Source organism: Pseudopodoces humilis, chromosome 12 (assembly GCF_049639895.1).
Source record: "Pseudopodoces humilis isolate 2021_Gansu_Grassland_sample_001 chromosome 12, ASM4963989v1, whole genome shotgun sequence".
Classification (NCBI taxonomy): domain Eukaryota; kingdom Metazoa; phylum Chordata; class Aves; order Passeriformes; family Paridae; genus Pseudopodoces; species Pseudopodoces humilis.
The window spans coordinates 3,181,894-3,207,607 of NC_142211.1; the positions used below are offsets into that span (position 1 = coordinate 3,181,894).

The window sequence follows — 25,714 nt, forward strand, 5'->3', positions numbered from 1 at the left end:
ACTGCCTGCAATATCCCAAGAGCCCTAGAATTTGTCTAATTTGCCTTTTTGTTTTTGGTGCAGGCAATGCAAGGATGCCTGCTACCCTCTCCGGGTCTAATTTTTTCCTTGAGATATCCAATGTCTGAGGTATTTTATTTTTTTATTTCAGGCTCTGTGAATTGCAGCTTGGATTTTGATACTTTCAAACTTTTCTTTCTTAGAAAGTTTAACAAGGCAATCGTGCTTTTCTTCACACTCTCTTCAGTCGGTCCAGCTATTAGCAAGTCATTTACATACTGCGAAAGCTTTGTCCTGTCCTCAAGAGCAAATTGGGTTAACATTTGTTCTAAAGCTTGTCTGAAAAGGTTCGGAGACTCCACAAACTCCTGGGGGAGGACCGTCCACCTTAGCTGTTGCTTACGGTTTGTATCTGGGTCCTCCCACTGAAATGCAAAATAATCTCTACTCCTTTCATTCAGAGGGCAAGTCCAAAAAGCATCTTTCAAATTAATCACACTATACCACACATCTTCTGGTGTGAGTCTATTTAGTAAAGTATAGGGATTGGCCACCACCGGGAATCTAGTCCGGGTCCTAGCGTTTACCGCTCGTCGGTCCTGGACTAATCGGAAGCTACCATCCGTCTTTTTTACAGCCAGGATGGGGGTGTTGTGTTGAGACATGCAAGGCTCTAAAGTACCCCCGTTTAGGAGGTCATCAATTATTTGTTTCAACTCCCTTCTCCCTTTGAATGCTATACTTCAGGGTTTATTTTCTCCTCATCTTTAGGAGTCAACTTAAATATTTTCACCACCAATTCAGAATTTTTAATCATGATATTAATTCTTAAAGCGACAATCATGTCCCTCCCCAACAAATTGTAATCTGCTTCTTCTACTAATAGTAAATTCTCTAAGCAAATTTTATTTTCAGATTCTATTTCCACATTTTTTATTACAGGCACTTCAAAGGGGTCTCCCTTTGCACCGATTACAATAACTTTTTCTCTGCTAGCCACACATCCGTATGGCAATTTCTGCAGGGTACTTCTCTCTGCCCCAGTATCTACAAGAAAACTTACTTCCTGTCGTTGGGGGCCCACTTTTAATTTTATCAAGGGCTCCTTGGATGTTCTGGTCTCCAAATTAAAGAGCCCCTGACACTCCTAATCCTCCTGAAAAATTTTCTCATCTTTTATTCTTTGTTTACAATTCCGCTGAATGTGTCTTACCTTTTTACAGTAGTAGCATTCCGGGGGTTCTCTCCGTGGGGCCGGGGCTGCCCAGTGAGAACCTCGACTTTTTCCGGGTAGTGTTTTAAACTTACTCTGCATCTGTTCTTGTTTCTGGATCTCTTTTACCGCAGTTACTAAAACCTTAGCCTGCAATTTCTGCTTCTCATCTTCTCTCCTCATGTATACTTTTTGAGCTTCCCTTAGGAGCTCCTGGAGGCTTTTATCTTGCCACCCCTCGATCTTTTCTAATTTTCTCTTAATGTCCTTCCAAGATTTAGCAACGAATTGTGTTTTTAACAGAACCTCCCCCACAGGAGAGTTCGGGTCAGTCTCAGAGTAAATCTGTAAACTTCGCCGTAATTTCTCGATCCATTCAGTGGGTGGTTCCTCTTTTCCTTGACATTCTCTAAAAATTTTGCTAACATTCTGGCCCCTAGGGACCGCTTCTCTTATACTTTGTACAATTATGCTCCTTAAATCCATCATGTTCCGCCTGCCTTCCTCCGTCTGTGCATTCCAGCTCGGGCTTACACTAGGCTATTTCTGGTTACCTGGCGTCCCCTGTGGATTGCGTCTGTCCCAGTCTCTGATCCCGGCTTGTTTAATCATCTCTCTTTCTTCCTGATTAAACAATGATCTCAGGATTGCCATAAGATCGTCAAAGGTATAAATACTACTCCCTAAAAATTCATCTAACCTCTCAGCCACCTCAAAAGGGTCATCCAACAACCGCCCCATCTCTTTTTAAAAGCCCTTACATTTCCAGAGTTAAGGGGTACATTCACAAAACCGATCACTCCCGGGGCCGTCGGTACTTCCCTAAGAGGGAACAACCGGTGCCCCTCTTCACTCTCTCCCCATTCATTATCTATCATTCTCGCTCTTAAACGGGTTTTACTTGCGGGAGGGGAATTGGTGATTGTGGGTTGCCTCCCTGTTATCAATTGTGGGAATTCTGCCGCCACCCGGCTGAAGGGAGGAGTCCCCTCCGTTGTATGGGAGGGTCCCGGTTGTGGCGGCTGGACCGGCAGGGACGGATAGGGTGATCCCCAGCCTTGTGCAGGAAAAACCTCCGAGGAGGTTGCTGTGGTTACGGTGTTTACAGGCGGGGAAAGGGGAAGGGCTGCCGGCATCGCTGCTGGCCCCAACTCTCCCGCTTGAGACACACGTATCTCAGTGGGTTGGTCTCGGGGGCCCAAGGGTGCTGAAGGCACCACTTGATCTGCAGAGGAAGGTCCCGCTGGTCCTCGATACGGGGGTGGTAAGTGATCGAGGGGTTCCCAGGACTCAGCTCTCGACTCACGTTTTTCTTTTTGCTTTATTGGAAATAGCCCTACTCTGACATTTACCCAGAGCTTAGCATATTCCCTCTCCTCAGGATCTGAGGGGACCTTGTTCTCCACATAGGAGAATAACTTGTTACACATCCATTTTTCAAATGTGCCTAACACTGGCCAAGTGAGGTGACTTCTCAACTCCTGTCCTCCCCAAACCTCCATACAATAATGTATTAATTTCTCCTTTGATTTCCCCTTCCTCTGGGGACAATCTTCCCAGTGTTTTAGCATCCACCCCAAGGGACTCTCCAGTGGGATGTCTGGTGATTCCTCCCCCTGATCGGAGGAATCTTTTCCTGTGCTTCTTCCTTGAAGCTTACTCTTTTTCTGCCCCATACTTCGCAAATATATTCTTACCTTTCTTCGACTTCTCCGGGAGTCGATATCTGTTGCTGCGTTGTGTACTTAGGAATCAAAATTTGCCGATACTCACCTTTCAGCGAGCTGAGCTGAGGTCTCTTGTAATCGGTACTTTTGATTCTTTCCTGGACCTCTCCCTGGGTCCGTTTACTAAGAGGGTTTACCAATTCTCGAGCTCGACAAGACGTATCCTTCCCCTCTTAGTACCTTGCGATCAGTTCCCGAGACACCCTTTGGCCTCAGGTTTTACGAGTGTGTGTCGAGGGAAAAAAAAAACTTTCACTCTGTATCGCTTCCTTCGCGGCCGGCCAATTCCCTCGCGGGAGGATGGAAACGCGGCCTTGAAGTCCGCACTCGCTTCGTGATCAGATCACGTCTCACACACTCGCCCGATCGCCCACTCAACCAGCAGTACTTACAGCTATTTTCCTGCGTGGGTGTCTTTGTGCACACTAGACGTTTTACGAGCAAAGCAAGCCGCGGCTTCCCGAAGGCTCCGTGCCTTCCCGAGCTCTCCGATCCGGATCCTTTTCCTTTTTATTGTGGTTTTTACCTCCGCCTAAATTTGGTTCGGATATCGGAATGAACTACGGGGGTTCTCAACTCACCAGGCCGCCAAAATCAGCGGGGGTACCCGTCCTGGGCAGCGAGATTCCCCGCAGTTTCTCCGATCCGAGTCACGGCACCAATCTGTTATAAATGCAAAGGCAGATTTGGGTTAAATAAAAAAACAATTTATTATAAAACAATTTCTATAAAAAAATAAACAATGAGGAAAAACCACAATAAAACAAACAGCGCAGCGCTGGGTGGACAGGGGTCTATACCCAAAGGTATAGGTGTTCCCAAATCCACGAAGGAGGGTAGACTGTCCGGGGTTTTTATAGGGATTTTTAGCCTTGAGGCCAAATTCCAGGCAGGCACCATTCACCAACGGTCTTTGATTGTTGTATGAATTGATTTCCTGGCGTTGGAGAATAGAGTCAAATGGACGTCTGGACAGAGTCTCCTCATATGTAAAGAAGTTCTGGGTGTTTCTTGATTTCATTGTGGTTCAGGCCATCTGGATGGGATGGTTGGATCCGGGTTGGAGCTGATGGATATCTCGGCTGGACTTTTTCCTTTTGTCTACCTGATGGCTTCCCCCAACGGTGGCCTGCAAGGCGGGGTGTTCAGGTCCGGTGATGAGTATCTCGTCGGAGCCTTTCCCTGTTAGCTTGATGATTCATGTCTTGTCTATTCTTTTCCGTTGATGGGCGCCGAGCCTGTCCCTGTCAGCCTGATGATCCTTGTCCTGTCTATTCTTTTTCGTTGATGGGCGCCGGCTAGGATCGTTATCCTTTGAGTGGGAATTCGCGACTAGATCTGGGAAGGGCTTGTGGGCCATACTGTACTTTATATTTTATATCATTATTGTTATATACATTTATTTAGATTTCTACGAATTTTTACAAGTTCATTTCTCACACTTTGAACACTATTCCTCCCAATACTTTGTCATGAATTAAAGGAGTATTTTTCAACTACTATTGTCCATCTCCATAGCTTTAACAGAAAGATATTTCAGCTGTAAGCATCTTCTTATTCTCTCTCTCTTATTTAAAACTTAACTCTTTTCTTCACTGTTTTTGGTGGTTTTATGATGTCTTCTTCATGTTGATTGTCTCTCTCTGTCTTTCTGAGAAAAAGAAGTAATCTGTACGTTTTATCCAGGTAGTAAAAGAATTAAAAGCTTTAGAAAAGCTGCAGGAGTTCATAGTGTCAGGTTTCAGTCCAGCAGCAGAAACTGAAAAAACTAAACCAGGCTGCCAGCTCTGCTTTCCTTTCCTCCCCCCCCCCCCCCCCCCCTCTTTCATCCTCTGCAGCCTTGTCCAGCCGAGGGAGAGAGGGGGCGGGAATGGAGGAGGCTAGGACAGAGCCTTGTTACCTTCTCAAAAGCCGGAAACAAAAGAGGACAAGAGAGCTCTGACTGTACTTCTTAAGGGGGTGTTCACAGGTTTAATTCACTTTTTTAATGGTCGAAACTGCTGTCAATCTTAGAAATGACTGATAATTGGTCAGGAGAAAAGACTCCCATCAGCCACCAGCAGTTTCAACTTCCTTAGCTCTCAAAACCACCTTAAAGGTAAAGCTACCCCATGACACACGGATGGTAGCAAATGCCCCATCCCCATGGGATGGCTGCAGCAATGAAAGCAGAATAACTGTGGCAGCATAAGGGTAATCCCATATGGGCTGCTGCATTATGGAATGACATTGCTGCCCGGGTGAAGGTCACTGTGGTGGTGCATCTCCCCCTGCTACCCCCACCTCTTCCCAGACTATGATCTGTGAAATGCTCCTTAAGCCTCAGCCTTCATGAATAGCATCTGGACTAAGCTCCTCTTGAGCTTATCAGAAACACTGCTCCCAGGAACTTTGGCTAACAAGCTCCTCTTTTTTAAGGAATGGCCTTGGAAACTTATTTTTCTTGACTGAATAACAATCCAAGTGGAATAATATTTTTGTTATAGAACTTTCAAAGAAAGTTACCAACCTAAAATGCGACCAGGATGGGAAATTACTATGACTAAAGCCCACTCTCTTGCAACTCTATAAACAGCAGTACAAAGTGAGACCCTTTGTGCTCTCCTGGACTGCAGCAGGCTGTGACGAGCAACCTCCCTCTGAGTGGGGCCTCTCAGAGACAGTGAACACTCAAGTTTGCCATACTGGGAGGATCGCTGAACAATGCCGATGAATCCTGGGCTGATATCCCCCACTCCTCGAGGCTAAACCTTTCTCCTGCTGAGAAGATGCAAGTGCATCCAAAGTATTTCACTGAACTTAAGGGGAATTTTTCACAGGTACCTTTTACAAACTCTAGATTTGTGTGCGTGCAAGTGTGCATATGCTATAGCAAACGTGCTAGGAATGCTGCTCTACTAGATTCTTAAGTACTTTAGATTTCTAAGTTAGGCCTGTAAGTAAGCTACTGTTGTGGTATAATAAATTCTATAAGAATCCTTTACTAAATTGTTTAACTTATCAATTAAGTGCTGTTGGGCCTTTAGGCATAAACTGTTGATCAAATCCTGGCTCAGTTTAGTATGGGGATCTACCCTGAACCTTGTGACTCAACAAGAGGGTTTTGCGTATTCCTTTTTATCCTTACCCTTTCATAGCCTTTTGTCTACCCCCCTTCCAGCCTACACATAGATAGCTTTGGGTTTATTTCAATTCGAGTTGATTGATTTTGGATTTTTGTTTGGTTGTTTCTTGGTGTGCTTTAACCATCTAGTTTTTGCCGATACCATTGCCAGTGATTCTTTAGGCAACCATTAAACATTCACTTGCAACAGTCACGTAGATGCTTATGTGTGTAAAATAGAGAAATTAAGAATTAAGAAGAAATGCTTGACTAAAAGGGGTGTCTGACAAAAACCATACCCTGACACCCTAATCCACAAGAACAGGAAAAAGGGTCAGACTGCAAGATGAGATGAGGAGCTGGAATACACAAACAAGATGCAAAAACAAAGGCACCACAAGATAAAGGAGATTCCTCGGACCCTAAGCCGGAAGAAACGAATTTGAAGTCCCAAAAAGTGGCCAAAGGACTGAAAGGGGCATGGAGCTAATTGTAATATGAAGTGAAGACAGGCGGGGTTAGGAAACGAATATGTATTAAGCGTATCGTGTAAACCTAGTCTGTAAAGGATAAAAAGGGAAAACCTAATCAAAAAGGTGTGCATGCTTTTTGGAGGAGATATCCCCATGCACCTCAGCACTGAATAAATTCATACCTGCTCTTATAACTACTCTGCTAGTTATAGAGTCCCTTTATTCCGCACATCATGTGGAGGAAGCCCAGTCCTCCAACAGGCCTCCTCCCTGGAAATCTGTTCCTTAAGATAAAATAAAACTACTTAGTCATGGTGACTAAGCTTGGGACCCCTTCCTGCTTCAGGACCTCATGTTATCTCCCTGTTAACTATTGGTCATTTTATCCTGGTCTCAGACCATTGGTCCCTTTCCTAATTCTCCCCTTCCCACCATGGCTTTTGCCCAGTTCAGTGGTAGACAGTCACTGGCCCCCTTCGCTGAAGCCTCCCAATAAAGGACTCCACAGAAAGCTACATGGTCTCCTGTCTTTCGTCTACGTGTCGGCTGGGGTAACCCATAAGCAGAGCTGGCTAGGCTGATCAGAACTGATCACAGAGCTAAAATCACTTCTAAAAGAGCTGATCACTTGAAGCCTCAGGCCACGCTCCTAAGGGTTACCCCTGGCTGGAAACTGCCTGAAACTCCTTGGATGGCTGCTCCTTCCTGGACTTCTATCTGGGATCATTCATGGCAGAGCTGGGGATCAGACAGACCCCTAGACCCAGCTTCAACACTTATGTACAAGTCAGGCCACTGAAGAATACCAGAATGACTAACAGGTGAATCAGGCCACCAAGATGTAATTATTTCTAGCTCAGTGGGCCCATGACACCTCAGGCCATCAAGGAAGAGATGCAACATTGTGGATGCTAAATGCAAGCAGCAAGCAGGGAGCACAGTGTCTGTGGAAAAGCAAGTCACATAACTTTCTCATACTGGCCTGAGAATGTGGCCTGGGAAATCATAAGGAGGAATCAAAATAGTCCTTAGTGATAGAAGACAGCCTTGCAGGTGTTGTTTGTCACTTTCTTGTTTTCTTGCAAGAGAAGGTCAAGGGGTGGTGTACCCAACTGACCAATGATGGTGATGTGTTAGTTTACTGACCAATAAGAGTTTTACCTTTCCAGACCTTCTCGGACTTGTCTATAAAAGATCTGGGATAATAAACCTTGCTCTCATGTACAACCCACAAGAAAGTCTGTATCGTTACTTTCGCTGTACCCAATATAGTGCAACACAACATATCAATGGACTTGCGATCTAGGGGTGGACTTTACCATGGACACTATCACACAGGGTATCCATGAATGTGAAATATGCACTGCAATCAAGCAGGCCAAGCGGTTAAAGCCCCTGTGGTATAGAGGACAATGGCTGAAATATAAATATGGGGAGACTTGGCAGATTGACTATATCACACTCCCACAAATGCACCAAGGCAAGCACCATGTGCTTGGAATGGTGGAAACAAAAATCAGATAGCTGGAAACATAACCTGTGCCCCATGCCACTGCCCAGAACACTATCCTGGGCCTTGGAAAGCAAGTCTTACAGCAATGCGGTGCTCCAGAAAGAATTGAGTCAGACAGCGGGGCTCATTTTTGAAACAACTTCATAGACACTTTGGCCAAAGAACACAGCATTGAGTGGGTATATCACATTCCCTATCATACACCACCCTCTGGAAAGAGGGAATGATGTAATGGACTGTTAAAGACTACACTGAGAGCAGTGGATGGTGGTACCTTCAAACATTGGGATACACATTGAGCAAAGGCCATAGGGTTAGTCAACACCAGAGGATCTGCTAATTGGGCTGGCCCTGCCCAATCAAAACTTTTACATACTGTAGGAGGAGATAAAGTTCCTGTAACACACATTAAAAATATGCTGGGGAAAACAGTCTGGGTTATTCCTGCCTCAGGCAAAGGCAAATCCATCCATGGGATTGCTTTTGCTCAAGGATCCATGGGCACTGGGTGGGTAATGCGGGAGGATGGAGAAGTCTGGTGTGTGCCTCAAGGGGATTTGATTTTGGATGAGAAAGGACAATGAATTTAACTATATGATGTTAGTAACTATATAACACTATTATCACTTCTATGGCAGCTATATGCCCGTCTGTGCACTGAGCATCTCACAATGCCCATCTGTGCTACTCTAGATTTGGGGATCTGAACACTACTCCCCTTCAATCACCACATTAATGATGAATGAACTGTGATGAAACCAAACAAGGGCAGCCTTGATGAAATCAGGACTGGCTTCAACATCTGACAGGACCACACACTATCTTTCCTGACTGAAAGGCTGTTATGATAGAAGGATTCCAAGGTCATGGACTAAATGAACTCAGCAGACTTTTATAGGGATGGCCCATTGACTAAGGTAATGAAATGATATCTGTGTGTATATCTATCAAAAGACAGGAAATGCAATGGTGTAGTGGAAAGTCAGGCATCTAGCATGACGTAAATGGTATGGAATAAGGGATGGATACTGTCCCCATTGCAGCTGGGATAGAGTTCTCTTTTTTTTAGCAACTGCTACAGTGCTCTGTTTTAGATTCAGTTTGAGAATAATGTTGATAACACACTCTAGAAGCCCAGAAGGGGCTAATGTGAGCATTCTGTCCACAAGCCAGATAAAACTGAAATCCAGCAAGTGGAATCCTATCAATGTGTGATAAATGTAACCTTGGATAAAAATTCGTGAAAGAATAAATAAGGATATAACTAGATTTGTAACAATGTAAAAAGTATATAAAATATAGTGTGGCCGAAGAATTTCCCCAAACCCAGCAGTAACTACCCATTCAGGCGGTAACGACCCTAGGCGACGTTCATCAGCCTGAAAGAAAAAGCAGGACACGAACGGTTAAGCTAAACAAAGAAAAGAGCCAGGCCGAGATGGCTATCGGCTCCACACCGCACCTGGGCACCCCTCCCTGCAAACCCCGACTGAAGATGCAAACAGGCCGGACAATAAGTGGAAGCCCAGCCGAGATATCTGACTCCACACCGGACTTGGATACTTCACTCTGAGAGCCCAAACCGAAAATGAAATCAAAGAACACTCAGAACTTCTTTACATATGAGGAGACTCTGCCCGGACGTCTATTTGACTCTATTCTCCAACGCCAGGAAATCAATTCATCCAACAATCAAGGACCCTTAGTGAATAGTGCCTACCTGGAATTTAGCCTCAAGACACAAAATCCCTATAAAAACCCCAGACAGTCTACCCTCCTTCGTGGATTTGGGAACACCTATACCTTTGGGTATAGACCCCTGTCCACCCAGCGCTGCGCTGTTTGTTTTATTGTGGTTTTTCCTCATTGTTTATTTTTATTATAAAAATTGTTTTATAATAAATTGTTTTTTTATTTAACCCAAATTTGCCTTTGCATTTATAACAAATGCATACATAAAAACGGCCCAGATAGTCAGATTCCAGTTGGTTCTCATCAGCAATTAATAAAGTTTCTAATAGGTACAGGAGCACAACATTCAATATTAATGCAGTGGGATGATGAGAAGCTGGATGTATGACCTGGACAACAGAATTAAAATCACTGGAATTAACAAAGCAAGTGTTATCTGCCAAGCTCCTAAGGTTAATTTATGGCTCCTGGGTGAGAAGCAGATGTTGGCTACTCACTTTGCAATTAAAGACTAATGAAAACGTTTTTTGGATGTTCTGAACGATCGAACCTGACATGTGGACAGCAGCTTGTGGTCCTTCAGTTCAAACGTTAATCCAAACCAGACTGCAGTGCACTCACTCTATGCAGCACCTGCAGTCCCTGATCCAAGGACTGCCAGTGTATCGCAGTGCCAGATTTTTGCTGTGGCATGAGGGGGAATTTCTGAAGTTCTAGTTGATTTGGCCCCACTAACAGCTGTGGTACTCAATACCACAAACCTAACAGCCACACTACCAGCAGCTATGTACTTGGCCATTGACAGGGTGGTAACAGGTTTGGAGAAAAGAGGTATCATTCACTCACACTCCCCTTCTGATTATTATGTCTGGCTGGTGAGAGACAGACAGCTGTGGTTTACAGTTCATTACAGGCAGTTGACTGACAATACTATGCCTTTAACTGCTGCTGTGCTAACTTTTGCAGAACTGGTAACTCAAATTCAGAGAGCATCCCACTTGTGGATGGCAACCCTATATGTAAAAAATGTTTTTTAGGATTCCACACCGGGAACATGAGGCTCAAATTGCACATACCTGGAAAGGAGTGCAATACACCTTTTAAGAGACTCCTGCAGGGGCATAAGCATTCACCTATGATTGCACATGCTGCTCTTGCTGAACTTTTACAGACAGTCTCACTCCCTCTGAACATGAAATTATGTAATGCTCTAATTGCAGGAGACCACCCTGAAAAGGTGGTGGAAGCAGCAACAGCAGTGCAGAAAGCACTTCATGAAGTATAAGTTGAGATTCTACCTGAGGAATGTCAAGACCAAACTGGCCCTGTCAGAACAAAAATATCTTTACTGTTCAACTCAACTGCATTTAAAGAGACAGAACAGAGATAGTCTGAGTGGGAAAAATTAATTTTGTCACTAGTCCAAGCTGTTAGACAACTTGAGTCACTGAGGGGTAACCTGTCCAGACTAACCCTGCCAAGACTTGTATAGTTTTCTCTTTCCAGGAATGATGCTGTAGAGGAATTGTAGAGAGCATTCTAACAGAGCAAGGACATGATATTTTAGTTAGAGCCTGCTTGCACAACCCACTGTACAATTCCAGAGACAGTGTCCTTGAGATTTTCTGGAGCAGCGAGAATGAAGAAAAACAGTGATGCTGTGTACAAGAAAAATAACGATAAACAAAATGTAGTAGCCAATAGTAGCCTTGTTTAAGCCACGTGAACCCTGTAAGACCCTATAAGAATGTACTAAATATAGCAACAAACAAAGTTGACTTTTACCTCTATGAGGACTCCGTGAATATTCTGAGCGGTTTTCCTTTATGATGCCAGCACACCCCCACTGAAGATGAAGCTAACCATCAAAGTACTGCTTATCCTTCTTGCAGGAACAATCATTGCCAGCATGAACCAAATCTGGTTCACACATCAAGAAGCTCAACCCTGAGGGTGGAGACCCTCAGTTCTTTTATTTATGCTAATCAGTATGGTAACTATAGTACATTCTGCATCCCACATGTTTCTCAGTTGTGGGTGCAATTTACTGTGGCAGCAATTATAAAGGAAGGAAATAAAAGCAATTTGTCCACTGAAATTCAAAAGGTAACCTGGGATAATGCAACCAAATTTGAAAGGGAATTCCACTCTTGGTGGTAACTAATTAATTTCCCTTATGACCACACCAAGAGTAAAGCCAGTTTTTGTTTTAACAATACACAGTGCTTTGGTATATACTATATATGCAATCATTGTGTCGGGATTAAATCACAATGGAGCTGCACTCTATCCCCTGGAACAGAGTACAGGCCCAATTGAATGGATGTGTCTGTATGATAATCCCTTGTGATTTTGTACTTGTAGACAACTTTATTGTAGAGACAAGTAATCATTTTAATATTTGTGTCTATAATTCTGTTAACCTTACGGGATGCAATTTTATTTACTCAGCTCCTGTTATATCTTATCAATTATTATGATTTAATTATACACTGATATAAAACATACAGCCTATCCTTATTGGAATGAATCTCACCTTGATATGAACAAAAGACTAATGATGTGGAAGAAATCCAACAAGTATTGCAACAAGTGAAGAAAAACAGGGAACACCATTGGTAGGACATTTTATTTGGATGGTCACCAAGAGCAATGGGAATTCTTAACAAGATGTTACACCTTGTGATTGTTCTTTTAATGCTAATCTCCCTACTTTTCATTTTGGTAATCTAATTACACCTTAAAATGTGGGGGATTAAAATGAGATTATCCCCAAAATTTAGAGACCACTTATAGAATGCATTTGCCCCTTTCTGTCTCTCCCACTCTCTTATCAATGGATCACCAAGTCTATATTGGTGTTTGAGCCATGGAGTGGTGTAGAATCCCAGAAGGTAAGGGGCTAATGTGTATGTCTCAAACACCGATAGCCAGATAGCTGTGGAGTCAAGCAAGGATTGCTGGTAATAACAGCTGAGGACTGTTGGTAATAACACACTGTGAGAAAGAACAGGATGTGGCTGGACAAGGGGGCCATGTGGAGGTAAAGCAGCACTTTTCTGGGACAAATGTCCTTGTTCTAGTTTCTGGAGATAAGCACAACACAATACACCAGAAATGCAGGAATAAAGTCAAGAAGCAGGCATAGACTGTGGGAGGGAGGAAATCAAGACCACCGAAGACCCCTGAAGCCCTCCAACCCACTTCCATAAAGGTCCAGAACAGACTGCACATGAGAACTAACTTGCATAGAAAGCAATAAACTTATCTCCAGGGTGTAGAAAACCTATATATAAAAAGGTACCCCCACAAAGCCCAGATGGCACACCCAGGACCCTGGACACCCCAGCTGTATTCGACAGTGGGACCAGGACTGGTGATCTCTTTTTCTTTCTCTCTCCCCCTCTTTAATTAATTTCTCACTTTCTCTCTTCCCTTTCACCCTACCCCTTTATCCAAAACCCACTGCCATGTATGTATATAGTAGGTCTGAGACTAGCATACCAATTCCCATGCTAAGTGTGTAGTTTACTAATAAAATTGTGAGATTTTGTGGACCCTCTGACTTTTGTCATTCCTTTCAACTGTGACCATCTACAAATCTTGTGTGCTCCCTTCCCCTTAAGGGTAGGGCATCATACACACTGATGATTTACTCTAAATCAAGGACTTTTCAATATACCATGCTCTGCCAGTGAGCAGGTGCACAAGGAGGGGAGGAGGGAGGGAAGCATAGCCAGGAGTTGGAGCCTATGCTGGAATCACTTCTGGAGTTTGTCCCTGGCCTGGGGGGGGATAATAAAAATGCTCCTGTACCTCTGCACCTAAGACCTGATACAGGGCAGAGAAGGAACAAGACAATCCCAATGAGAAAAATGAAACATGCAGGGAGGTAACTTTAAGGTTACTGCTATAAATGACACAGCAGCACATCAAAACAAGCTGTGTAACTAAAAGCATCACTTTCTGAATTATTTTAATTTCAGAACACATAGTGCTGCAGGCATTTACAAAACATACAGCTGTGTAACCCCTGGGCTACATTAAAATTAATATACATAGGGATGACATTTTCATTTTAGAAACTTTTTTCCACCTAGAAAGGAGTTTCTTGTGTATCTATGCTAGACCTAATGTTATATGAACATACTCTTTCTAAGCCCTACAGGTATAGCCTTTCTTTTTGCTTCTTCATTACTCTTACTTTCTCATTTCAGTTTTTCCCCTATTTTAGGGATGCATCAGACAAAACAAAAAGGTCTTAACACATAGCACAACTTCCCTAGGATGAAACAGTCAATATTTTCCAAAAATAATGAATGTGGATTTGATAAGCATGTTGAACACTCATACTGTCCACTGACTAAAACGATAGCTTAGTTTTTAAAAGCTAAGCATACAGCAGAGAGTCCACTTTTTATCTTTTCTAATGTTCAAAGAAAGCTGTATAGAAAAGCATCTTCTGTATCCTTCAAAGTTTCAGAAAATTTTACACCTCCAGGAGTAGCAAATATTTGACATCCCAGCTAGAAAACAAACAACATCACTGTAGGATGCAGCTAAGCAAAATCCTTTGATCAGTTGCAGTCATCACAACTAGAGCTACCAGCCCAAGGTCCCACAGCCTGGCAAACATCTGCAAGGAACCCGCATGGCCACAATACTTCAGAACGAGATCTAAGAACCATCAACCCAGTTTCTCCAGAAAGAGCTCCCACTTTTCATGTGGGCAGAGAATTGGGAAACTAAAATGCTGTGTTACACATGCCACTTTCAGAAAGCAAGCCAAAGTCTCATAAGTTTCTAGCAAAGCTCCTCTGAAGCTGCTGCACTTTGACAGGTGTGTTTTCTTCAGAAAAGTCATGCTGGTCCTGTGTGGGCAAGAGCATGTTTACTTCCATTTTTGTGCTAAGAACAGAAACTGTCTGCATCAGTGTATGGGAGCAACATATGATCCAACACCATCATCTGTCAATTTCCCGTCATATACCAGTCAGTGCTTGGTGTATGCTAGAGATAAAGGCTCAGGAGTGTCGCCCTGAGAATCAGGTCTTTCAATATTGTTTTCATAATATCTAGCCACTTTCCCAGGAAAGTAATGATAAACATAGGTGTTTATACATTCCATTAAAGATATGCCTTTTGATGGACATCTCTCACGGCCAGTGTGGTTGGGAAGGTGGTAACCTGACTATCCAATCCCAGGTCATTGTCGAAAACCTATAAATAATGAAAGAACAAATAAACTTGCTTCTTCTTTCATCACACTTCGAGCTGTGTCCGTGTGAATCATTTTGTGTTTGACAGTGACACAGGAGGATTTCAGACAGCTGATCAATAGTGCCAATATCAATGGCAAGTTTTGGGGCTGAAGGGCTCAGAAAAGCTTCAGACTACTTTCCAAGAATGGCTTCCCTTCAGCATTTAACAGCACACCTATTGCTTCATTTTGAACATTAGCAGATCAGCAGGCTTGCCTGTCACATTGTTTCTAGGCAGATCTCTGACAGTTATCCTGGAGTTCAGCATGAAGACATCAAAAGATAAGATGACACTTTACCTACACAGATGAACAGACATTAAAAAGTATGCATGCTGGTCAAGAACACAAATTTTTAAGGATTTTGAGAAAAGCCTAGCTTTACAAACTTCACTTCAGGACCCTTTTCACACTGCCAGGTACTGGCCAGACTCAGAGAAAACAGTGCTCTCCTAGGATACCCTCCAGCCTAAACAGAATGAAAATATATTTCTTATAGTTTATGCACTTCAGACTGGGCAAAGGACCTTCCGTTCTCTATTTGCTTTCAGCAAGGGATCATGTTTCAAAACAGTTTTTGATAGCTTTAGTAGTAGTTATAACAGCTCTCAAGTTTTGCCTGGAAAATAAACTTATACCTCAGCCCTTTGGATGGGGAAAACATTGCCAGACTCCTTTGGCCTTCAACACTGGACAACTCATCTGTTCCCAAGACCATGTAAAACTGAAAACTTTTATACTGGGAACAGAAAAAAGTCCTGAGATGCTAAGGTTATTCTATACTTTAAAGCATGTGATTGAGGAGAGAGGGAAGAGTCAAACGGTTACTGTAACAGAATAAAGCAGCAATATAGGGCAGAACTGTGTGGCAAATCAGTATGATAAACCTCAGTCACCTTCTGAACTGCAGCAATTCTTGCAAGTATCCAGTCCTTACTTGCAAAATACAGACCAGGAGGAGCTACACAAAGTAGACAAAGCACCTGGAAGTGTTGTACAAGACTTGTTCTGTCCCATTTCTGAGCCAAATGTCAGCATTTCTAGGCACACAGAAAAATCCCACATATCCAGTCATAGCAACAGCCTTCAACGTAGACAAGCTTTTACTATGCACTCCATTAGCTAAAAATGAACTGAAATCCCAAAACAAAGGGTCAGAAAATTCTTTTAATGCAAGTGTTAAACCTCTTTGTGAAAAATTCTTAATTCTTGGCTGCTGAAGAAGAAGGAAACCTATTTCCAAAGCTTATTATGACAGCTGAATAATATACCATCCTACCCTGCAACAGCAGGGCTGGACCAGACCATCTCTTTGGGTTCTGGTCACTCCATGGCCATGCGAACATGCATGTACAAGCAAATTCCATCCCTCTACTATTATCATGGGGTTTCTAGAAAATACTTATGTGTATTTTTTCTTTTGTCTGCCAACATCTTTTCCAAACTTCCTAATCTCACTGCCATACCTACTGCCGTCAACATGAATAAAGAGGGCCAGCCTTGTCATGCCTGCTGTCTCTGCTTGACAAAAAACACACACACACACATATACCAAGTAAAGCATGCAACAAGTCTACATCAGCTTTTATGGATGGTTTTCTTCCCCACCACAAAAGTTAGGAGCTGAAAAAGCAAACAAGAAAATACCACCTAGCTAAAAATATTTTCACAATTTTTCAACACTCCCACCATGAGAAAAGTGCCTTTCTTGCCACTGAGGGGTAATTTAAATTTGTAAACTTTCTGTTCACAAGACAATTATTTTGTTCTCAACTTTTTGCAAACACTAGCTGCAATGAGAAACTAAGGACTGGTACATCAATTCTAAATTATATACAGTTTGATATACTTGAAATTTCAGTAGTATCTTCAGTGCTAACATGAACCAGCCAATAACCTATCCTCAGCTGCTGTCAAAAGGATCTGTACAAGTACTTTAACAAAGTTATTTCCACTTCTCCAAATAGTTCATATCACTGTCTTATGCAATCGGATGCCAAGATGGAATTTGCTTACTCCAGGTGCCACAGGGAATCAACATCTTGAATCAGCTCATATCCAGCTTTCACTTTAATGTCAAGGTGAACTGTATTTCAACAGGTCCCAGGTTGCACATAACAATGTACCTTCAAGTGAAGAGTGAGGCAGACTGAATTAAGTGGAGAAGAACACACAAAGGAACCTTTCCCAGATGGGAAACAAATAGATAACCACATTCAAGTGTTCTGCAGAATGCAGCTGGGGCACAGCACACATAAGCAAGCCTGTAGCATCAAAGCAAAGCAACTACACACTCATAAGAAATCATCACCAAGACTACTTGGTGATGATCTAGCATCTCCCATGACTACCTTCCAGCTGGCCTTCCTTCATAAGCATCATTTCAGAAGAGACAAAGAGCCCAGGACCACTCTACCTGCCCAGTTATGCAGCCACAAAGTCCCACAAGCCTGTATACTTCCTTCTCTGCAAAGATTCCCCAGGGTCCCAAGTAGTAGTGTAACCTTTATGTCAACTTCTTCAGAGCTCATTAAATGAGTATAATTGTGTCCATGAAGTGGAAAAATAAAACAAAATGAAAAACATATGCTCTGGCGTGGGGGAAAAAATCCAACACTTTACAGATTGTTTTTTATGTAAAGAGTTTTATGTGAGCAAAACTGTAATTTGACACAGGTGTTTCTTTGCAAAACACCTGGATTTTTCCCCTAGAGCAATGGCTATAAAATCAGCCACAGAGAGCGTCCCACAGCTTCATACAACTCACGCCAGATAAGCGTATTTAACTCCCATCCCGTACGGATATCCCGTCCCTAGGGAGAACCTCTCAGACCGGACTGCGCATAAGCATCGCTCAATTTTTCCCCAGATCTCACGTATATTGTAAAAATGAACTGACACCTCACCAGTCCTTTATGCCTCCAGTGGCTCTGGCTGCCCGTCCTTACTTGGACAGGCTCCTCAATCTTACCGCCGCTCCCCACTCTCCCGGAGCACTCCCCTCCCCTACACTGGAGCCCACTGGCCGAGGCGGCGCGAAACACTCACCTCATGCATTAGTCAGGCTGGGGCGTTTCGAGACGTTATTGCGTTTGGAGAAGCGACATTTCAACCGAGGCAGGAGCAGGGCTCCTTTTGCCCGCCCGCTACCTTCCCTTCCCTTCCCCCTCTTGCTACCGACAACACCCAGGGAGAGATGATGGCCGTTACACAACAATCACGGCGCACGGGCACAGGAGCACACACCCCCATGGCAAGGGTGCAAGCTCCCGGAAACAACGCGGCTTCCCTCGCCCCTCACCAGCGGCTGCATCTCGGCCCGAACGGCTGGCACCTGGAAACGGTCTATCTCCTCCATCATGATGGTGGAGACAAGGCGGAAAGAAAGAAGATCGAACGGGGGGAGACTCCTTAAACGTCGAAAGATTACAACAACGCCGACGCCCACCACAGGTTCTGCCTTATCATCGTCGCCGCCGAAGTGACTCAGCCGCGCCGCTTCCGGGCCCGGCCGCCACCGCCCCGCCCTACATTTGCATATTCATGAAGGCGAGAGTTCTGACAATAATTCCGGGTCCAAAAGCTCGGTTCTCCGCGGCCCTTGCCTCACTGCCGCAGGGACGTAGAATTTCCTCCCTCGGGAGGCGCGGGGACACTTCAGGGGGAGGTGGAGAGGAAAGGACTAGCCAATGCCGACAGCGCCCGGATTAGTTACACGCCGCTTTCCGGCGTGTTGCCATGGTTGGCACTATCGACTTCCGTTTGCCGGAAGGATGTTGGGCTATTGTGAGGAGCAGCTGGTGGGGGGGGGGAGCCGCTGCGGTAAGCTGCCATGTCAGTCAAGGTGGGCGACAGGCACCAGTAGGTAAAGGGTCTGACATGAGCAGGTGTCGTAGCAGGGCTGTGCCGCGCTCTCGTAAGATAGTGCCGTGGTGAGCTCACCACCTGTGCTTCGTTTTTCAGGGGAATAACGATTCACACGAGAGAGCATCACTATGTGGCCCTGCTGTCTCTGCTGCACTCAGCTCCTGCTCTGAGCGCATGCCTCAAATGTGTCACTGGTGTGACACCAGTCCCACAATGACATCACCATTCCCACTGTTACATGTTACACTGACGTGCGCAGCCCAACTCCTTTCCCTCTAGAGTGACACATAGAGCTGTAATCCCGCAGGGCTGGGTGGGACATGGGGGCTTGGCACAGTCCCTCCTTGGCACTGCTTGCTGTGTCCTTACATCATGTTGCATCACTATGTTCCTGCACTGAGGTATGTCATTGTTGGAGTCTGAGATACAGATTGTGTGCCCTTGTTTCTAATACTTAGTTATAGGATTCAAAAAAACACTGAATTTCATATGATATGAAATTCATGGGCATGTTTTCATGGTGATACATGAGAACAAATGCTAAAGTTAGATAAGAAAAGTGTGTGTAAATTAGAAAGTTTCTTAAATCACTGGGTGAAAAAGTAGTTTAGAGAACAAGAGACAAGATGGAGGATTTAGGGTGTTGTCTCTTGTCCTTCTTCTTTCTTCTTCATGTTCTTCTCCTAGGGGTTTTTGGGTAGTAGTAGGTGATTGGGTAGAAAATGCCGCAGTGCAGCACACAGGTGTTGGGTCATTGGGTCACTAAGAAAAATAATTTAGTTGGCACCTGTTAATTGAGTAAATGGACATATAAAGGACCTTGAAGAAGATCTTTGTTGGCCATTTTACCTCTTTACTATCATAGTGCACATAGCTCCTTGTACCTTGTAATGCTGATAAGAAAAAATAAACAACTGAGACCGAACAAGAAAAACCAAGCCTTCCTCTCATCAATCTTCAGTTCAAAGGGAAAAAGAACCCAGATCCGAAAGTCCTATAATAAGACATGTCATCAATCTGCCACTGATACCCTGCATGTTCCATGGCACTTCTATGTGTTGCCATGCTACTCAGGCAAACAAACATGTCCTAAAGCTGCAGCACCCCACACTGTTACAGTACTGTTGCAGCCCTATGAGACTACAAGAGTCTTTGGTCATCGCTGTATTATGCCTTTTTGTCACTATTACAGTGTATGACACTTCTAGGGCAGGTTTTAATGCACTTGAGATGTCCCTAGTGTGTCAGAGAATCTTTAAGGCTGCTAAATGGATAGGTTGAAATCCCTGTTTTAAAAAAAAATACTTTCAGTTTGTTGTGAATTCATGTTGTAAATATTGGCTTTTCACAATTATTCTGATAAATATATATTATATGCTTTCACTATATTCTTTTCTCTCTTAGTAAGTTATAGGCTTAGATAGGAATTTTGAACAATAAAGATTTGTTTCATCCGGACAAGGCAAGACAATGGGAGGATCAAGCTGTGGAAAACAGGCTGTTATCAGCAGCAGGAAATGGAGAGCAAACTGTTATCAAAAAAACCGGTACCAGGACATGGGCAGGGGGGAAAGATAAGCTCAGCTGCCCTCAGAAGAAGGATGAGGGGCCCAGACCCTTATCAACAACTGACCATCTGCAGAAAAAAGGAAACCAGACTCCAAAAGAATGCTGACCAGCAAGAATAATGATGACCAGCAAAAAAATTATGCTGACCAGCAGAAACTGAGACTGTGCAAGAGCATGATCCAAGAAGGCGGAACCAGGGAGGGGACATGCTTGAATATGCATTAACCCCTCACAGCAAGGATGGGATAAAAGGGGTATCCATGAGATACCAGGTGTGCTCTTGGCAGCGCGCCAAGGCACCCGGCCGTTTTAACCCTTTGCTTTATTTCTTATGTCTCCTAATTGTCTTTTATTTATATTAAATTCTTTTTATAATTTATTAAGTGAATCTCGTTTTTAAGAAGTTATACTTAGATGTAACTTTTATCACTTTCCCTTTTTTTAACTATTTGGTCTTCTCTCAGTTCAGACAATTAACTTAGGTTATCTACTAACCTTTGTGGCCCTAACCCTACTCTGGGAGCAGTGGTGTGGGTGGATGTATGTCTGTGAGACCTCACTGTCTACCTTGCACTCTGCATGGGCATCTCTGTATGCATCCTCTCACAGGATGAAGGGCTCACTCATTCCTGGATCTCATCTACTGCTGGAGTATCAAAGTATTTGCTTTAAAAGCAGAGGCTGACCTGGTAGATAAAACCTTTTTCATAGTAGGTTTATGTCAATCCAAATGTATTTGATCTTTGGGTTGGGGAAAAGAAGGTTAGCATAGGTGGCCCAGAAATGACAGAACAAAGCAGCCTATTTGCTCAGTCCAGAACATGTGCCAGAAATCCATAACTAACCAAGTGTGACATCCCACCCTTAAGGGAAGGGACCACCCAATTTTGGAAATGCCTGTGGTCAAAAGGAATGACAAAAGTCAGAGGATCTGCAAAAACTCACAAAGTTTTATTAGTAAATTACATGCTTGGCATGGCAATTGATATGTGAGTCCCTGACCTACTATATAAGCACACAGCAGTGGGGTTTGGATAAAAGAGTAAAATGAAAAGGAAGAGATTAAAAAATAGATTAATTAAAGAGGAAGAGAGAGAAAGAGAGAAAAAGACATCACTAGTCCTAGTTCCAGCATCAATCCAGCTGATGGGATGTCTAGGGTGCTGGGGCACTGCCCAGGCTTGGTGGGGATACCTTATGTATAGGTTTCCCCGCCCTGAAGATAGATTTCTCAATTTCTCTGCAAATTAGTTATCTGAAAATCTGAAATCTGTTCTTTCAGACCTTTCTGGAAATGGATCAGAGGGCTTCAGGGATGTCATGAATGAGTGTTTTAGGGTTGCATTAGGAATCACTAACAAAAGTATTCCCAAAAACAGGTTTAATATAAAAGTGAAAGCATGACAAAGTTCCTTGGCAAGGTTCACTCTGCTTCTTACTAGATGGATAAACACACAGAGAAACAGCAAACAGAAGTCAAAAATCATTCCAAATTGAAATAAACCCAAAACTATGTACGTGGAGGTGGGAGGGGAAGGATAGGAAAGGGTAGGGATAAAAAGGAATATGGAAGACCCTCCTGTTGAGTCACAAGGTTCAGAGTAGACCCCCATGCTAAACTGAGCCCTGGACTGGACTTGACCTACAGTTTATGCCTAAAGGCCCGAAAACACTACTTAGTGTCCTGGTTTAGGGCAAATTTGGGAGAGAATCTCCAAATGGGAATCCCCCCCGGAAAGCAAATTCAAGTGGCCCCTCCCCCAGCTGGTCTGGGAAAAACTATTTCCTTGGAGAAAAGTGGAAAAAACTGTTTATTTAACAGAAATTGAATAATATTAAACAATAAAACCTGTCACTGTTTGAAGAGATGGCAAATCCAGAAAAAGTCCTTTTCATGTGGGGTTGCTCGGCTTGCTCAGGTTCTTATCAGTCCCTCCTGTACTGGAAAGTGCCGAGGCCCAGGCCCCGGTGGGCCACAGGCGTGAGCTCCTGAGGTTTGTCTGTTTTTTTTTCAGTCCAGAGCAGGTTTGAACAGATCCAACAAAAAGGAAAAAAATGTGCAGGGAACTTCTCTGCCTCAGGTAGCTAAAAACTAACTAAAAGCAAGAGAGCTCTGTCCCACTGTCTGTCCGTGCTGCAGACACCACTGTCCAGGAGCAGGATGTGGGGGAGTGATGTTTTTCTTTAACACAAACTGCGCGCTGCTTCTTCCCCCCGCTCTTGCTCTCAAAGCCAGTCTTAAAGGTGCAGAACTTAATATATAACATAAACCAGACGATTCGGGATACCAGTATCATAAAGTCACCCCAGGACAACTGTTCTGGTAAATTTTAAAAGGTTTAATAAAAAAAGACAATAGGAGACAAAGACAATAAAGCAAAGGGTTAAAAGGGTGTTTGGCACTCTGCCAAGAGCACACCTGGTGTTTTGGAAACACCCTTTATATACCATTTCTATTGCATCACCTTGATGCATATTCATAGAATTTATGCATATTCAAACTTTTCCATTAACTAATTTACATTTTCCAGCAACTATTTTGCATGGCTACTCTTTGGATCCACCTTTTTAGAGCATGCGCATTTCTTGGCTCGTGGTTTTGATTCTCTTCTTACCATCTTTTAATTTGTGCTTAGGCTTCTTCTTTCCACAGGTGGTGAGTGTTGATAGCAGCCACGTCCCCATCATCTGTTCACTGGAGGTTATCCTAACCGGCAGGCAGTTCAAACATACTATATTGACTCTTACCACTTATGCCTAAATTTTTGCTAATAAAAGGAAAAAAACCCTACATTTACACAGCAAAGCCATTCTAACATTATATATAACATTCATCTTAATACTTGCAAAAAGTCAATATTATAAAATGTGTTTATAACAACGGTAACAACAAAAAAACAGAAAACCCAACAACAGCCTTTTACTGCCCGTCAAGCCATTTTCCTTTTGGTGTAGATACAACCACAACCGGCAGGGGGCGCTGTTGGTTAGTGTTGGGGCAGAGAGGGTGTGTTGAGTCACCTGTGGCTGCAGGGGCCCTCCCAATGCAAGATCCGCACCTCCCTGGTGGTGATGGATGCTCAGAGAGAGAGTGAGAAGGGTTGACTCTCGCAGCCACCCACGTGAGCGGTGATCGGTCTTCGGCACTGCTAACGGCCGCCAGTACATGCTGGGAAAGGTGGCAGGGCTTTATTGGGATGCTGAACTACTGTACAGAGAACAGGTCCAATGGGGTGTTGCTCCAGCTCCAAGCAGCCCTCCACGCGGTGGCTCTGGGTGTCACGGAAAATCAGGGAGAAAATAAAACTCTCTAGCACTATATTTGAAGGGATAGGGAATCAGGCATTACTTTATTTTCTGGCCAGGATGTGCCAAGGAAAATATTCCAAACACACATATTTTTGCAGGATTTTCCTCTAAATTTATACAGTCAAAACCCATAGAGATGCACTGTTTCAAAGTTCATTGGTCCTAAGTTGAGAAACCCCCAGTATTCAGTTTCCCACTGGATCTGGATCTTCTCGCCTCTGAAGTTAATTAGATCTTCATTCTTCTTTTCTTATCCGTCCTTTCTGGACCAGATGTCTTCAACTCTGCCAGAGGCGGCATCTGAGGGTAGATGTTTGTAGATGTTTGTTGATGGCCACTGATGTTCCATTTATGTTCTGTTGATGGCCTTTTATCTTTCTGGGTTATCTTTGGGCTACTCCCAGTCTGTTGGTATGTTAAGCCCATCTTCTTAGAGTGATGCTACATGGCCTAAAACACTAAAGAAAATTATTTTCCCCAAGGCAAAGTCAAATCAAGCCTAACTAGAGAGACAAAAATTTGCAAGTTATATTGTTTCCAACATGGGGGGAAGGGACAACTCCCCCCAGCCATCCAAATGGATTGTGTTTGTCTCTCGGTGCTTCTCTCTTGCGAGCAATGAGCTCACAAACCAGTGGCAGGCAAAGCTCGACCGCAGTGTTGGAAAAAAATCCCTGCAGAGGAGAGGTCCAAGATAAAGAAGCACCATGTGACTGTCTCTGATCCCGACCAGGCAAAGACTGCCAGAACCCTAACTAAGAAACTGCTGAAACAGCACCACTTCCCCCTCAATCATCACTCCTCAACTCTTGTTTCTCTGACTGGGCCATTACCATGGTGTGTGGGAATGCAGGGCCATTTTCTTTTGTTTCCTAATTGCTCCTATTTGTCCCCCGGGCAACCCCCTCCCCCCGCATAGTCTTTTTTTCCGGGTACCAGATGGCAGAAAAAATTCCCTGAGAAAAAGAAAAAAGCCAAACCAAAAAAAAAATAAAAGAACCCTAATCCCTAACACTGGTACATTTGCTATAGCATATTCACACTTGCATGCACATGGACATAAAAAGTCTGTACAAGATACCTGTGAAAATCTCCCCTTAAGTTTAGTGAAATACTCACTTCAGATGCCTTTTGTTATAAATGCAAAGGCAGATTTGGGTTAAATAAAAACAATTTATTATAAAACAATTTCTATAAAAAATAAACAATGAGGAAAAACCACAATAAAACAAACAGCGCAGCGCTGGGTGGATAGGGGTCTATACCCAAAGGTATAGGTGTTCCCAAATCCACGAAGGAGGGTAAACTGTCCGGGGTTTTTATAGGGATTTTTAGCCTTGAGGCCAAATTCCAGGCAGGCACCATTCATCAACGGTCCTTGATTGTCGTATGAATTGATTTCCTGGCGTTGGAGAATAGAGTCAAATGGACGTCCGGACCGAGTCTCCTCATATGTAAAGAAGTTCTGGGTGGTTCTTGATTTCATTGTGGTTCAGGCCATCTGGATGGGATGGTTGGATCCGGGTTGGAGCTGATGGATATCTCGGCTGGATTTTTCCTTTTGTCTACCTGATGGCTTCCCCCAACGGTAGCCTGCAAGGCGGGGTGTTCAGGTCCGGTGATGAGTATCTCGTCGGAGCCTCTCCTTGTTGGCTTGATGTTTCGTGTCCTGTCTATTCTTTCCCGTTGATGGGCATCGAGCCTGTCCCTGTCAGCTTGATGAGCCTTGTCCTGTCTATTCTTTTTCGTTGATGGGCGCCGGCTAGGATCGTTATCCTTTGAGTGGGAATTCGTGGCTAGATCTGGGAAGGGCTTGTGTGCCATACTGTACTTTATATTTTATATCATTATTGTTATATACATTTATTTAGATTTCTACGAATTTTTACAAGTTCATTTCTCACAGTCCCCCGCCTAATAATCCATTACATTAAAAATTCGTGTTATTTCATCCAATTCTGCAGGGGAGGACTATAAAATTTTTTACT

General features: G+C 43.6%; 1 protein-coding gene across 3 annotated transcripts in view; it reads right to left on the reverse strand.

The window, feature by feature from the left end:
* LOC148183281 (protein FAM219A-like) overlaps positions 1 to 18,504 on the reverse strand; it is a 285,636-nt gene extending 267,132 nt beyond the window's left edge. For 2 of the 3 annotated variants that reach the window (XM_088061500.1, XM_088061499.1), the window contains exon 1: positions 18,283 to 18,504. In XM_088061500.1, the coding sequence (XP_087917626.1) occupies positions 18,283 to 18,342 (60 nt within the window). In that variant the 5' untranslated portion in view covers positions 18,343 to 18,504. Of the gene's footprint in view, positions 1 to 18,029; positions 18,216 to 18,282 lie in introns of those variants that run through there. The other variant, XM_088061501.1, reaches the window with a different exon arrangement.
* Positions 18,505 to 25,714: the final 7,210 nt, after the last annotated feature.